Source organism: Suricata suricatta, chromosome 13, assembly GCF_006229205.1.
Source record: "Suricata suricatta isolate VVHF042 chromosome 13, meerkat_22Aug2017_6uvM2_HiC, whole genome shotgun sequence".
NCBI lineage: Eukaryota > Metazoa > Chordata > Mammalia > Carnivora > Herpestidae > Suricata > Suricata suricatta.
Genome location: NC_043712.1, coordinates 49,037,734 through 49,052,104, shown reverse-complemented (window position 1 = coordinate 49,052,104; position 14,371 = coordinate 49,037,734). Strand labels below are relative to the sequence as shown.

The 14,371-nt window shown below is 42.7% G+C and overlaps 1 protein-coding gene across 1 annotated transcript in view; it reads left to right on the top strand.

Moving 5' to 3' along the window:
* Positions 1–14,371, top strand: part of ADAMTSL1 (ADAMTS like 1) — an 877,850-nt gene that overhangs the window by 799,450 nt on the left and 64,029 nt on the right. The window contains exons 22-23 of the mRNA XM_029920116.1: positions 3,741–3,920; positions 7,814–7,948. Of these exons, the coding sequence (XP_029775976.1) occupies positions 3,741–3,920; positions 7,814–7,948 (315 nt within the window). The remainder of the gene's footprint in view (positions 1–3,740; positions 3,921–7,813; positions 7,949–14,371) is intronic.

Sequence of the window (14,371 nt, the reverse complement as noted above, 5' to 3'; positions counted from 1 at the left end):
GTCAGAAACAATAGTGTAGCAATTCTTATCTTCTCTAAAGAGCCAGTGGGTACATTGGCGGGCAGATGGGGGGTCTGTGGCATTGAATATGGGAGTTTGGGTCTCCACGCTGCCATTTGTAGGTCACTGGTTGGCCATGGGGTAAGGAATAGAAAGGGACAGGGGCTCTGTGCCCTTGTAATCAGTCAGGGATCCAAGCTCACATCACTTTAGACAGATTTCTTAATCTCTGAAAAATGTGATTATGTTTGTAAAATGTTTGGCGTATAGCAAATGTCCATCAGATGCACTTCCTCCTCCTAGCGTGTTCAGGCACTGTTCCTAATGTTTGCACGTTCCCCATGTTCAGGTATTCTGAACATTAGTGTTAAACCTGTGTATCTGGTACCGTTCTAAGGCACACTGGCTTAAACAATGGCTGGTGATGTTTCCTAAAGCATCGTTATCCTCTTTTGAGGAAAATAGGGCTCTATGTGGCCTCATTTATTTTTCCTCTTCCTTCTTTGTTTATAAGATGTCTGAGTCAGTCATGAAAAGGACTCAAAAGATTCTAAAGCATCTTTTTGGTGTCATTCTCTGCCTAAGGCCCACCACAGTCCCAGGCAGGAGGCTATCTCCAGATATAGCTCTTCCATCAGCAAATTCCCAACACGGGTCCATGCTTGGTGAGCCTGAGAGATTTGCTAATAAATATAGTAAAGAAAAATTCCTACATAATTTCTCCGCCTTTGGCACTACTGTCACATCTAGGGTTTTAGCTGTACAGAAACTGGAGACCACTTCCTTCCACCCTTTGCTCTCCTGAATATTTCCAGTTCTCCCAAGAGCCCTCCTCCCCTCACCTGAGGAGCTCAGTCCTTTTGGCAAGCACCCTGTCCTGTCCTGGTAAACACTCCAATTTCATGGGGGCATGAGGCTGAGTGATTATAGGAATAGAAGTTTGGACCACTTCCTACGGAAGTGAGGAATGGCTCCAGGTGTCTCTTCCTCGCCTCTTGTTTCTCACCTTCCCTTTCCCTTCCTGCCCCTATTTCCTCTCTCCTCTACATATCTCTGCCTCCAGCTGTCCTGCTTCCAGAGAAGGACGCCCTGCAGGATCCTTGCTGCGGGATTTGTCCATGTTGCAGAGAGAGCCTCATGAGTGTTGGTGCTGGAGACACACACACTACCCCATCGGCACAGTTTGCTCCCCTCCCCCCACTCCTCCCACCCCATTCAGTTCGTGACACTGAACACCCATTTAGTCCAGCTCTCTTACTCTGCCTCTCTTGCTCCAGGACAGCCTGAGTTCCTATCGGGGATTGTGTGCTTGCTGCCCACAACAGTCCTTGAAAGAACGTTCCAGCACACATGCTGCATGTGCAGTTCATAGCGAGGGAAAGACTTGCAGAAAATGAATTGTAGGGCCTCATTTTTCCTAGTGCTTTCAGGAGAGAAATAGCAGAGAATGCTTTGTTCAGCTTGCCTTTCAGAGGCCTTCTCTTGAATGCCATGGGTTTGTTGTTGTTTTTGTTTTTGTTTTAAACATAAAAACTGAGCTCGGGTCCAAAGTCCAAGCTGGCATGGCAAAGCACCATGATGCTCTTGCTCTCCCTAGTGGTGCTGCAATGAAAAATCAGCTTCTCTGCTTCTTACCTGCATCTTTTGTCCAGGTATATTCAGATGCCATGCCATGCCGACCGGTCCTTCTCCTGCATTTGACCATCAGGCAGCAACGATGTATGCCTCTCTCCCTGATGTGACAAAGATGCGGTATCTAAATCTTCACCTGCTTTCAAGCTGCCTTGCCTCCTCCTTCCAGCCAGTTTGTTGATCCTTAATGATTCTCATTCAGGCATGGCAATCTGAGTAAAAGAGAAAACCAGAGCATTACTTCTCTGTTCCTCATAACAAGGAGGCAGGCCTTACAGATTGGCCAAACATTTTGACCACCACCGTAGGCCACAGCACCAGGCCCACCGGAGGCAGCAGAGCCAGCAGGGTATCAGTGGATTCACAGCAGGCAGTTCATCATCATTAAGGAGTGTGAGACTGCCTTCCTACCTCCACCCAGCTTCCTGCTACCAGAGTTCAGGAATAGCGAGTGCCTGGGGTCCATAATTAGGGTTCTGGATCTGGGTGTTACAGCATAGACTGCTGATAAACTGTTCATCAATTCAAAGACAAAGGACAGGTACACAGGTCCGTATTCATACCAGTAGGCTGCCCCATTAAGGGCAGCACTACCCTTGCCCTAAAGGCAGAATCCAGTCTCAACCCAGGAAAGCACAGAACTAAAGGCTGAGCCCTTTGACTGCTATTACATACAAAATACCCATAGACTAGGTGGTTTAAGATCAAGGTGCCCATCCATCTGGTTCCTGCTGAGAGATCTTTTCCTGGATTGCAGATAGCCATCTTACTGTGTCCTGACATGATGGAGAGGGAGAGAGAGACCTCTGGTGTCTTCTTATAAGGGCACTAAGCCCATGGTGATGACTCTACCTCCATGACCTCATCTAAACCTAATTACCTCCAAAGGTCCTGCCTCCCAATATCATCACATTGGAGGCAGTTAGGACTCTAACATGTGAATTCGTGGGCAAAACACAAGTGTTCAATCAATGATGCCCCTAGAGGAGGAAAGAGCCCAACTTCTAAAGGCAGAAACTCTATCCTAACTCATTCACATACTCCTCAGCTCTCTCTCATAGACAACAAACTTGGATTGAAGAGAGAGCAGAGTACTTTCTTTTTGTCTCTCCCTCTTGTCTCTCCCTTTGTGGTGCTACTGAGCATAGTTCCATATTCTCTTGTTCTAAGAAAAATACATAGGCTTGGGACATCTGGGTGGCTCAACCTGTTAAGCATTTGACTCTTTCAGCTCAGGTCATGGTCTCACAGTTTGTGAGATTGAGCCTCACGTTGCTGACAGCTCAGAGCCTGCTTGGGATTCTCTTTCTCAAAATAAATAAATAAATAGATGTTTAGAAAAAGAAAAAATATAGGCTCCAAAACATAGAGGCATGTTTTCCACATGTAGTGTCAATTCTGGTAAAGTTCCAGCAGCTTTCAATTGTCTAGTTCACAAATATACTAATATTTTGTAGCTTTTTTACCTTTTTATTGTAATAAAAAGTGTAATAACCTATACAGAAAAGAGTACATATCATATAGGTACTGAGCCCGCAGATTCAGCCCTTGGGTGAAGACACAGAGAACCACCAGCCACCAGGCCCCTCTTCCAGCCCCTCCCTGTTCATCCCTCCCTCTCAGAGGAACCATCAATCACCCTGATGGCTAACAGCTTAGATTGATGTTATCAGTTTTGGTTTTTCACCTCCAGAGGTGAAATCATACAGTGTATCCTCTTTGGTGTCTAGCTTCTCATGTTTGTTTCACGTAATTGTCAACTGTGCCTTTTCACTGAGGTATAGATGTGGTTCTAGGGTTTATCCGTGCTTTCTGCAAAGACTTTGGGTACTTTCCTTCCACCTTGGCAAGCGCCTTTTACCAGCTGCCCCCTGTTCGGTTAACCGGCCTCTCTCTTCCTTCCACGTCAGTGCGTGAGTTTTAAAAGGCAAAAGATCTCAAGACCACAGAGAGGTCAGAGGCATTATTTAGTTTGGCCAAAGGAAGGTGGAAGACGCCCAGGCAGATGCTTCCTGCGGAGCAGCCCCTGGGAGGGCCTGCCTAGCTGCCAGAACTGCCGCTGGGGTCGCCTGAATGAGCTGATAGAGTTGGTTTTTTTTTCTTCCTAGGTGTGCCCGAAGCTGAAGTCACTTGGTTCAGGAATAAAAGCAAACTGGGCCCCCCTCACCATCTGCATGAGGGCTCCTTGCTGCTCACAGATGTGTCCACCTCAGATCAGGGCCTCTACTCCTGCAGGACAGCCAACGTGCACGGAGAGCTGACGGAGAGCACACAGCTGCTGATCCTAGGTAAACACCACGAGGCCGGCTGCCCCTGCTGGACCCTGTGGGGGTGACTGACCCCCCTCCACCCCCCCCAATCCTATTAAGTACTTAAAAGCAACATCTCTTCCCTTCTCCCCACCTTAGGGCCTTCCAGTACAAAGAACACAGACTTGGGGGCCAGGCAGACATCAGTTTGAACTCTGGCTCTACCACTTCTTCCCTGTGTGACCTTGGCTGGCTCACTTAGCCTTACTAAGCCTTAAATGCTGGTCAGGACACAGAGACCTACACAAAGAGGATTGCTGACAGAGGAGGAGGGGGTTGTCAGCTCAAGCTACAGAAGTAAAGTAGTTACTTTTAATGTCTTCCATGTTCAAGACTTCTTTGAGAATCAAATGAAAGCTATAGATTAACCCCCTCCAGAAGAATTCAGACATGCAACATTTTTCATATAATTCCAGAAGGTTCAGAGTCCAGCCCACATAAAGTCCACACAGGTACCCCCCTGTCTTAGCCTGCTAAAACAAAACCCCACAAACTGGGTAGCTGATAAACAACAGAAATTGATTTCTCATGCTTCTGGAAGCTGGAAGTCCAGAATCAGGATGCCAAGACTGTCAGGTTCTGGTTCTGAAGCCCCTTTCCGGGTTGCAGACTGCTGGCTTCTTGCAGTGTCCTTTCACGGCAGAAGGGACTGGCCACCTCTCCGGGGTCTCGTTTATAAGGGCACTAATTCCAATCATGAGGGCCCTACCTCCCTCCAAAAGGCCCCCTCACCTAAGACCATCACCTTGGGGGATTAGGATTTCACATACGAATTTGAGGGGACACAAACATTCGGACTATAGCACCCCCAAACAGAAGGACCCCTGGCTAAAAAGTCTGACACAGTTCTTGGCATAACATGGGTATTTAAAAATAACAACTGCTGGGACATGGTCCAATGCTCCCTGTTGCCCAGGGCTGGGCTCAGCCATGTTCTGAGCAATAAATAACCCTTTTATCCCCTGGACTAGGGACCCTGTGCTTATCTTCCCCATAGAGGCTGGAGCTTAGAGGGATGCCGTAAAAAACTTGTTTTTGTCTTACTTTTTTTTTAATTTTTAAAACAAGTATGAGAGCACTTAGACTAGTTTTCTCACTAAGAGAAAGCTATCATTCTAAGAAAAGGAACACTGAGAGACATACGAATAGTCATACCCCATACACACACACACGCATGCATTATAGACTTCCTTTGGGGAAAAATAATTAAACTTTCTGTTTGTATTTCCATACCCCCAGCTGATGATATACCAACGCTTCGGGTGTCTAGCCCCTGCCCACTCAGATTTCAGAGAGGCCCAAGTGGGTTTTCATCTCACCAGTGGCTGCATAAACCTCCAGTAATAGAAAGCCCCAGAAAAGCAGCTCAGTGAAGGGTGTCATTTGTTCTGTGTTGGGTTTCATCGGGCCGAGCTGCGTTCGAGGCTAGAGCCCAGGGCCCCGGGGACTGATGCCCCACACTGAGCTATGGTCCTTCACTGTGGGTTTCTCCTCCAGCACGAGGTCTGCTTGTCGCCTGTGCTGACAGGGATGAAAGCCTAGGACATGTAGCTGCTACTGTAGGTCTGCCAGTGAAGTGTGAGCATTCCGTGAGCCAGCTCTGGCAACTCTGTGACCATAAAACAGCGTGACTGTGAACATATTGCTGGACGAGCACAACGTCTTCCCGTTTTAATCAAACCTGATGGGAAAAAAATCATGTAGCCTCTTATGTTTAGGGCTTTTCTTGATCAGAGCCTTGGTGTATGAATCAAAATATTTTTTAGTTTTATAAGTACTTTATGAGCCTAGAAATAATGTCTCTCTTTTTTTTTATTTTAATCAGCCAAAAATGTGGCTTCATTTTTAAACAAGGGACTTGATGTATAAAACCGAGGTTTCAGGGGTGCCTGGGTGGCTCAATCAGTTAAGTGTCTAACTTTGGCTCAGGTCACAATCTTGCGGTTTGTGAGTTCGAGCCCCACATTGGGCTCTGTGCTGACAGCTCGGAGCCTGCTTCTTTCTGTGTCCTTCTCTCTCTCTGCCCCTCCCCTGCTCATGCTCGCTCGCGCTCTCTCTCTCTCTCTCTCTCTCTCTCTCTCTCTCTCTCTCTCTCTCTGAAAATTGAATAAGCATTTTAAAAAATTAAAAACTGAGGTTTCATGCCAATACCTGTGATTAACCTGTAATATGGAGACTTGAAGTATAATGAGACTTTCATTCATTTATTCATTTAGCCATTGAATGAACATTCATTACCTGTGGCCTCTAAATTCCATATTGAGCTTTAGGATAAATTTAAGATGTGACTTCTGCCCTCAGAAAATTTATACTTTCCCTAGGAAGATCGGATGGACATGCACCAAAGAAGAAAAATATGATAAAAGCTGTAAGGGCCTTAGGAGGTCCTGACATTTGGCCCAAGAAGATCTAATGGTTTTGAAGATGGGACATAACCTCCCTTTTTGGCTTTTAGTAAATAAGCAAAAGTTTCTGAGTTAATATTCTGGAAGGAATACTCAGTATTCAATTTAAGTATTCTCAAGAGAGTATTAAAACAGATGAGGAGAGTCTAGCTTAGAGTAAACTGCCACCATTAATTCCTAAAATCACGGTATCTCAAAGCAGAAAGAGATCTGGGAAATGATGAGATGCCTCATCATTTTTATAAACAAGGAAAGTAAGGCTCGGAGAGACTAAGAGACTTGCCCAAGGTAGTGAATGACAGAGCCACAGCTCAAAGAGAGGGTTCCTGAGCCCACACATGATGTCTGCACCCTATACCATGTATAGTATTGTTAAGCTATATGCAATGTATATGAAGACTTTATAATATTTAAACTATTTTATATACATATTTTATAGAAGCTCAAGCTCATCATTGTTTTCTACATGCAACGGTCTTTTGTAGTCAAGGCAGAGTAGACAGAAGGTTTATTTCTGAAGCTGACTCTGGAGCCATCGGAACTTACTTGCCACCCTTAGAAGTATCTGAAAAGATGACAGGCATACGATAGGCCTTCACTGAGCACCAATGAGATGAGCATCGGTTGCAAGAGCAATCCTCCTGCTTGTCCTTAGATCCTGACAAGTGCTCTAGAGACAACGGTGGGAGTCAGCCCTGGGGGGTGCAGCATGTGGGGAATACAGGATTCTGCTGCTTTTCCTGGAGAGCCTCGGGTCATCTCACCACCAGATCCAACAGGGTCTTGTCTTTTTAGTTGTCCAGTGGAAGCCACAGGTAGGCCCCTAGATTTCCCAGTTTTGCCACTTTGGTCTCTGGTTAACAGTGACCACTGGTGACTTTAACCCTTCTAAGATTTTGAAGCACAAATCATTCGTGTCCTGCTTATCTGGTCTTTACCTGGGCATAAAAATCCAGACCACAAATGCCATAATCCTTTTTTTTTTCATAGAAGTAGTCACCCATAGGCTTCTTGTAAATAAGGAATTCCTGTGGTGAGGTATGTGTATCTGAGGGGATGGTAACAAAGTGCTCTAAAGGATGTCGTAAGAGTTAAATGAAAAAAGGAATGAAAACTATTTAACACGGGACTTGGCACATAATAAATGCTGAAGAAGTGTTGGCTTTTTAGAAGTGTGTTTATAATATGGTTTAATTTGCCTATGCATTTATAGGAACCCAGTGGTACTGTGGTATACAGTAAGGAAGTCCTAAAAATCAACATACCTGATTCTTATTACTGACCTTGTTGTTTGGGGTATCAAATACTAAGCTTGAAATTCAGACTCAACTTGATAAACACTAGAGGTAACAATAGTAGTGCTCACCTCACACATGGACACACTTATGTGCATGCCCACCTCTCCTTCTCCCCTGAATGCAGCCTTCATGCTTTAACCTGCCTGACTCCCCATCTGCCTTCCCACAGATCCCCCCCGAGTCCCCACACAGTTGGAAGACATCAGGGCCTTGCTTTCAGCCACTGGACCGAACCTTCCTTCAGTGCTGACATCTCCTCTGGGAGCACAGCTGGTCCTGGATCCTGGGAATTCCGCTCTCCTTGGTGAGTCCAAATCTCTGGAACGTTGGGCAGAATTCCAGGGCTGGACAGGATTTATAGATGGGTGACTGCTTGCAGGTGGGAGGGAGGCAGCAGTAGGGGGTGGCCAACAGGAAATCACTAAATTGCCTACAGAATCCAGACTCACCAGTGGAAACTTGGCTGACTTTCCATGTGAGGTGAGTGCAGATCTTAGTCTGGACTCTAGCTTGTCTAGATTCCAACATGGCTCCTTTCTGAATCATCTTGGGCAGATGCCACAGTCCAGATTCTCTCAATTAGATAGACTCACCAAACAGTAAGTAAAGAGCAGAGCAGCAAAAACAGCTCTTCTACCCGCTCTCCCCTTACCAACCATACCCCAGGATGCCCCTAGGACCCTCTCGCAACTAAACTAGAGCTCTCATCAGCTTTCAAGAAGAAAAAGCTAGACAATTCTATTTAGGCCAGCTTTCTGTAGGTAGGTAGGGCCCAAAACCAATCCAGATGGACTCCTTGAAGCAAGTGTTTAGATAACTTTACCAAGTACAACTTCCCTGACTCCTGTCACTGGGAACCCTCACCAAGTTATTGCCCCCATGGCTGGTGCCCTCTGGGAGCAGAGAGGTATGCAAAGGCATCCTGCCATGGGACCTTCACACCAGAATCATGGAGATGCTGCAGGAACCTCTACACTTTCACTGACCTTTGGAGATGGTCATGGTGGAAAAGAAGAATTATCTGCCATCAAAGGCCTGAAAAAAAAAAAAACCAGGTCTGCAAAATGGGGGGAATCCTCATGCTAATTCTTTGTGGCCCCAAATGTTGGTAATGGTGACTAGAATTACTCCCTTGACTGAAAGTTGAAAGTTTCTCTATTCTCCTCCCCCACCAACTAGCAAGAAACAGGAAGCCAAAGGGCTCCTAATCATACTGGTGATTACTTATCAACATGGCCTCAGGGACTGATCTCTAAGACAACAAAACAGAAAGTTTACCTTTGGTTCTTATTAGCATCTAAAATTAACAAAGAATGCTCATAGCATATGACCATATGGGAAAAGCTTATAATTTCTCTATTTCTGATCTTACCTTAAAAATAAGACACTTAGGGGAACCTGGGTGGCTCAGTCAGTTGAGCGTCCAACTTCAGTTCAGGTCATGTTCTCATGATTCATGGGTTTGGGCCTTGAGTTGGGCTCTGTGCTGACCACTAGCTCAAAGCCTAGAGCCTGCTTCAGAATCTGTGTCTCTTTCTCTCTCTGCCCCTCCCCTGTTCACACTCTGTCTCTCTCTATCTCTCAAAAATAAAAAATGTTAAAAAAAATAAGACACATATGCAATGCCAAGTAGCTCCAATTCTGTTTCCTATAACTTACACAAGCTTGGTGTTGAGTTTTTCTACATCCCGTTGATCAGAATTTATAGAAGTTTCAAATTGCTTTCCTTTTGCATTATACATGGTAATTTATTCCAAATTAATGTGAGCATAGTGAACTTCCTTATTTTAGACTCATCACTATGAGAAATTGTCATAACTATTAATCATAGCCCAGTCACTAGCAAAGTGTGCAGCAGTGGTTTATTTTTAAGTTCAATAACCCTTGGGTCACTCAGGTGCCATTTAACATGCTGGAAAAATTAACCTGCTCATATTTTTCCATGATAGTTTTACTTTCTTTCTTCCTTATTCTGGAATAATATTTTGTCTCATTGTAGCCATGAGCAATAAGAATTTATTGTGCCTTATGCTGCTGCATTCTATTGTGAGTTTATAGTGCTTTGTTACCTTAGACTGGTATTTAAATCTAACTGTTAAGAGATACCTTTACACCCTAATACACATCCAGACTGCTCATTTGAATGAGACCGTGAGTCAGTCACCATAAAGTCCTTGAATGTAACTGCTTGAGCATCATGGACTTTAGTGGCAAATGTTGATGTCGTGCCAGCACAATAGAAGTAAGAGGGATTTACATGGAATTGTGGAGATGAATTAAGAAATGCTGTCCAGTATCAAGGCCCTGAGAAGTAGGTCATTTGAAACATATCAGGGCCTAGATATGTTAGTCTAGTTGCTCTTAATTAGACTTATTCCCATCCCTGGCTCCTGTTGGTGGCCCTTTTAGACCAGAGTGCATGTTCTGGGTATAAAAATAGGTTGAGGAAGCAATTCTGTGTTGCATTGCTGAGAACTTGGAATGGAAGACAGTGTCATATTGTGGAGGGCCTTGGTTATTAGACTAAGGAAGTAAATTCACCTTGTGGGAAATGGGGACAGATCTTTAGAGGGTCTTGAAGTAGGAGCATGATATAGTGAAAGTAATATCTGACAGACTTAATCTGATATTCTGTAAGAGTAACCAATAGTAAGAGCAATTCAAGGAAGAAATGCTATTTTGAGAGTAACAGATGTTCTAGACTGGGATGGAAATATGCGGCAAAGATACTGTTAATTGTCCCTTCTACAACCTACACATCTCCAATCAAGGATGACGTTTTCTTTTTCGTTGGCCCAGGTGCTGCCTTGGAATTCATTTCAACATTACCACAAAGCATGGTGGCAGTTGATATATAGGCTGAAAACCATTTGTCAACCCTGTTGTATCCAGTAAATGGTGACATTCCTGTCTATGTATTTCTCCCATCTAGTAGACTGATTGGCTGCATCAGATTCAGAGAACTTCATGTTTCTGTGGCATAGGGACAATAACTCATGGGCCTTGATTCTCATGTATTCATAGAAGAAGAAAAAAAAGGAGATTTGAGATTTTTCAAAGCCTTGTATCCAAGCTAACTCTTCTTGGTTAAGATTCAAGTGTTGAGTTTCCCAGTAGGTGGGCTATTCCAATAATGACTGTTTTAGTTGACAGACACTCTGGCATTGATTTCACTTCAAGCCACTGCAGGAACTTTCAAGAAGGAATGTTGGTTGAACAACATGTGCATGGGCCTATGTGGGCCTCAGTTTCCATATCTCTAAGTGAAGATTTGGGACCAGTGAGTCTCCTGTTGCTCTCACACCCTTTGTTGTATGACACAGACTTGGGAAATGCCCAGTAGAGGTTCAGCCTTGCAGAGTGGACCCAACCTAACCAGATTCATTGTCCTAGGCAAGACGGGTGCCAATTTTCTTTGCCCTTATTTACGGCTGTCCTTTGTGCTGGGAGGCCTGTGCTGTGCCAATGCTGTGTGTAGAGGGTAAGGCCCATGCCACCCCCTTTACTGGTCTAGGACTCAGGGCTCCAATTTTAGAGCAGCAGCATCTCAGCCCTTCCTGCAGCACCTTCACCTTTGTGCAGCCCTTCTGTTAAAATTTGTCTTTGGTTGCTAAGGAACCAAAATTAATATTTCTCACAGTATCATTTACAGGGCATTAGCACTGGTATAATGTGAAAAAAAACTTTTATTGGAGTTTCTGGTAGAAGAGCAATGTATCTTCATTGTAGAACAATTAAAAATAGAAGCAAAAATAAAAAAACTAAAAATTATCTATAATTGCCTAGCCTAGATAAAATGAGTACAAATATATTTTTCCTAGCCATGTATATACACATTATACATATCTTTTGTCTACACTGAAATCATACTCTATATGCTGCTTGCAACTTTTTTCACTAACTGGTATATGGCTCTTATCTTTCCATGTCTCTCTTCTTCTATAGTTTTAATTTTGAGGGCTGTATTGGTAGGAGGTATCATACATTCAACCAACTCTCTAATGTTGAACTTTCAGATTCTTTGCAATCTTTTGCTAATATAAAAACATAGGATATGAATATTCTTATTCTGAAAATTTTTATGTATTCCTCTCAGCATAAATTTCTAGAACTGGAATTATTATGTCAAAAGTTTTGTACATTTTAGTTTTTGCTCTTTTCAAATTGCCCTCCAAAAACGTTATACCTATTTATATGTGTACAGCACAATGTGAGAATTCTCACTTCCCTAAAATATTATCAACAGTACATATGACCAAGAGTTTTTACATTTACCATTTTAATTGTTAAATATACAATAGTATACAATACAATATAAAAATTATATCATTTAAAATTTTTATTTAGTTGTGTTTTTAAATGCTCAATTTTCATGTTTATTAATCATTTGCATTTATTTATGAGTTGCCTATTCTGGTCCCTGGTTCATTTATTAATAGAAATTTACCTTATTTTAATTATTTTTAAGTCACAATTTATATTTATATATGTTTGACGTATATTTGAAATAAAAGTTTTTAACAGCCTTATGGAGAGATAATTGGAACTGGTATAAATAAGTAAAACACATTTTAAATCTAAAACGATGTTTTGATACATAGATAAATCCATGAAACTATCACAACAGTCAACATATTGAACATACTCATCATCCCCAAAAGTTACTTTTATAAAATCATGCCTTCGCACCCTTACCCCACCCGTCTACCCCCAGCAACCACTGACCTGCTCAGTATAGATTAAATCATATTGCTGGAATGTTTTGTAAAAGGACTCCTACTGCAGGGATGATGGCTTTTACTCAGGATACTTATTTTGGCATTCATCCATAGTGTAACACGCATCAACAGTGCATCTTTTCGTCAACCAATGTTCCGTTGTACACCTAGACCATGGTTGGTTCAACCTCCCACTTGTTGAGGAACAGAATGGTCATTTCCCATTTCTGGTGGTTACAGATGAAAAGGCTATAGACATTCACGTACCCTTCCTTGTAGGGACGCACAGTTTCATCTCTCTTGATTAAACACCTAAAAGTGAAAGAGCTGAATCATATAGTAGGTGTTTGCTTAACATTTTAGGAAACAGCCAGACTGTTTTTTAAAGCATTTGTACTACTTTACGATCCCCCGCAGAAGTATCTGACAGTTGGAGTTTCTCCACATCCTCAGCAACACTGACTATAGTCAGTCTTTAATTTTAGACATTCTTCTGGGTCTATAGTAGTTTCTTGTTGTGGTTTTAATTTGTATTTTCCTAGTGGCTAATAGTGTTGAATATCTTTTCATGTGCTATTTGCCATTCTGATTCCTTCTCTGGTGAAGTGTCTATTCAGTTTTCTTCCTTGTTTTTTTTTTTATTTGGGTTGTTAACTTATTGAATTTTGAGAGTTCTCCATATACCTTAAAGGTAAGTCTTTTATTATATACATAAGTTTTCAAATATCTTGTCCCAGTTAGTGGCTGTCTTTTTTACTCTGTGTCTTTCAAAGAGCAGAAGATTTTAATTTTGATGAAGTCCCGCCTATTATTTGTTTTTCTTTTATAGATGGTTCTTTTGTGGTTGTATTTAAGAAATTAGCCTACTCCAGGGTCCCAAAGATTTTCTTCCATGTTTTCTTCCAGAGATTTATATCCATATTATATGGAATTTAGGTTTTACAGTTAGATCTAACCTTTCTTTTGAGTTTCTCTTTACCAAGAGTGTGAGGTATATATTGAAGTTCATTCTTATGCATATGGTTACCCAACTCATTCCACTACCATTTGCTGAAAAGATTATTCTTTCTCCACCCAATTGCCTTGGCACCTTTGTGGAAAATCAGTTATTACATGGTGGGCATATTTCCAGACTATTCTATTTCAGTGATATATTTGTCTCTTTACACCAATACCACACATATTTATAGTCTCTTTACACCAATACCACTTTCTACCCAACACCCTATGAATCATGAGGTTTTCCAGTCTGGCCAATAGGAACAGGTGCTATTCTGTACCCTGTGCAAGCACCAGAAACTGCTGCCTCTAATCCTTTCCCTTTTCCCTGCTGCTGGTAGGTCTTTGCATGCATGCACTGATGCAGATTCTACTGGTTATTCAAGGGGTATCTTCTTCAGATTTCTGGAATTCATTTATTCATTCAATCTCGCACTTGTGCGCATTCTCTCTCTCCCTCTCTCCCCCTCTCTCTCCTCTCTCTCCTCTCTCTCCTCTCTCTCCTCTCTCTCCCTCTCCCTCTCCCCCCCCCTCTCTCTCTCTGTCTCTCTCTCTCCCCCTGTGGTTCTCTCTTCTCTGACAGTCCATTCTGTGAATTTGAGCCACCTTGATCTCCCGTGCTTTCAGCTCCCTCCCCTAAATTCAGGAGTGCACCAGGCTGCACCTCGGTTTTCCTGTGTTGCAGCCTGGAAAGTCTCTCAGGGCTGTAAGCTGGGGAAATGTAGGGTCACCTTATTTTATTGCCCATTTCCCAGGGATCAGTGACCTTCATTGAAAACCACTGCTTTATAAATTTTGTTTATTTTTTAATATTTCAAGCAGGAAAGTAAACTCATTCTTTTACTCCATTTTGCTCAGAAATAGGCATACATATATGTATAAGATATATGCATATATGAATGCCTGTAGATCTGTATACACACATATTATGGGTATGTTTTAAATATTTGCCTACACAAAACTGATCCCCAAATCTGGTATCATGTTCTAGAATTATTACAAAAACACTT